At 36.6% G+C, this 1,045-nt stretch overlaps 1 protein-coding gene across 1 annotated transcript in view; it reads left to right on the forward strand.

Moving 5' to 3' along the window:
* The window catches only part of LOC113238987, a 13,241-nt gene that overhangs the window by 8,726 nt on the left and 3,470 nt on the right, over positions 1–1,045 (forward strand). Inside the window, exon 3 of the mRNA XM_026475883.1 lies at positions 707–884. Within this exon, the coding sequence (XP_026331668.1) occupies positions 707–884 (178 nt within the window). The remainder of the gene's footprint in view (positions 1–706; positions 885–1,045) is intronic.

Raw genomic sequence — 1,045 nt, forward strand, 5'->3', positions numbered from 1 at the left:
CTCTACGAGTTTGTTATAATTATTAATACAAAGATCGATATACATATACACGATATAGATATACAAATATAAGTATTTATTACGAGATAAAGTTTGTTTTTGGTGTTTTTTTTATTATTGACTGATGTCACTCAAAGAAAATAACTTTACATAATTTAAATAGGTATCGAATTTGGAATGAAAGGTCAAGGCCTTAAGTTTTATATAATTAATGCTTATAGCTATATTAAAATGTTCTTATAGTAAGTAGGTATATGTATTTCGCAAATAATATTGTTTTCTTATCTGGTTCAAGGCGAGTTGGCCTGTCCGGTCAACCTTCACACTTGACCTCTGATAGCTTACCTTTCTTCTAGAATCTTGCTACATCGTCGGTACTGTCATATTGTGTCGTCACAATACGATACGCGTCCAAAAAAGTTATTGTTCGTAGTGTAACGGTTATTACCTGGATCCGTTGTGGATGTTAAATCAATTCATTTTCATTCATTCATTTTCGTTTGTTAGCGGTATAACTTTTCTATCAGGTACTGAATGTACCGAAATTATATTATTACATATACTGGGGTGACGCATGCCTATTGTAGTCCCCTTATACAGTGGCCCGTAAACAAAATGCGTTAAAGTGCATTGACCTCCAGCATCCTTTATAAGTACGCTTGAAATGCCCGGGATTTGTCATTAATTTATTTCAAACGTTTTCTAGGAAGAAACGGAGTATGAAGACGAAGCGGACTACGTCGATGAGGCACAAGAACCATCAACAGAGGCGCCGTCCTCTTCCACAGAGGGCAAGAAGCTGGTCGCAGGCGGAGTTAGGCCATTCCGCAGTAACGCTGATCTACTGGAAGCTCTTAAAAGACGACGGGCGCAGGCAGCTGAAGGTAATTATATCATGGAACTTTACTACATACATAACGTGTGATGAATCCTATTTTTATTTTATTGTATAGTCAGGTTGTGTAAGAAATACGCGGAGCGTATGGTACTGGCTTATTAGTAAATATTAGGGGTTAAAGTATGAAATTGCCGTTTTATTGCAATA

Source organism: Hyposmocoma kahamanoa, unplaced genomic scaffold (assembly GCF_003589595.1).
Source record: "Hyposmocoma kahamanoa isolate Upper Pololo Valley unplaced genomic scaffold, ASM358959v1 100021, whole genome shotgun sequence".
Taxonomy (NCBI): Eukaryota; Metazoa; Arthropoda; class Insecta; order Lepidoptera; family Cosmopterigidae; genus Hyposmocoma; species Hyposmocoma kahamanoa.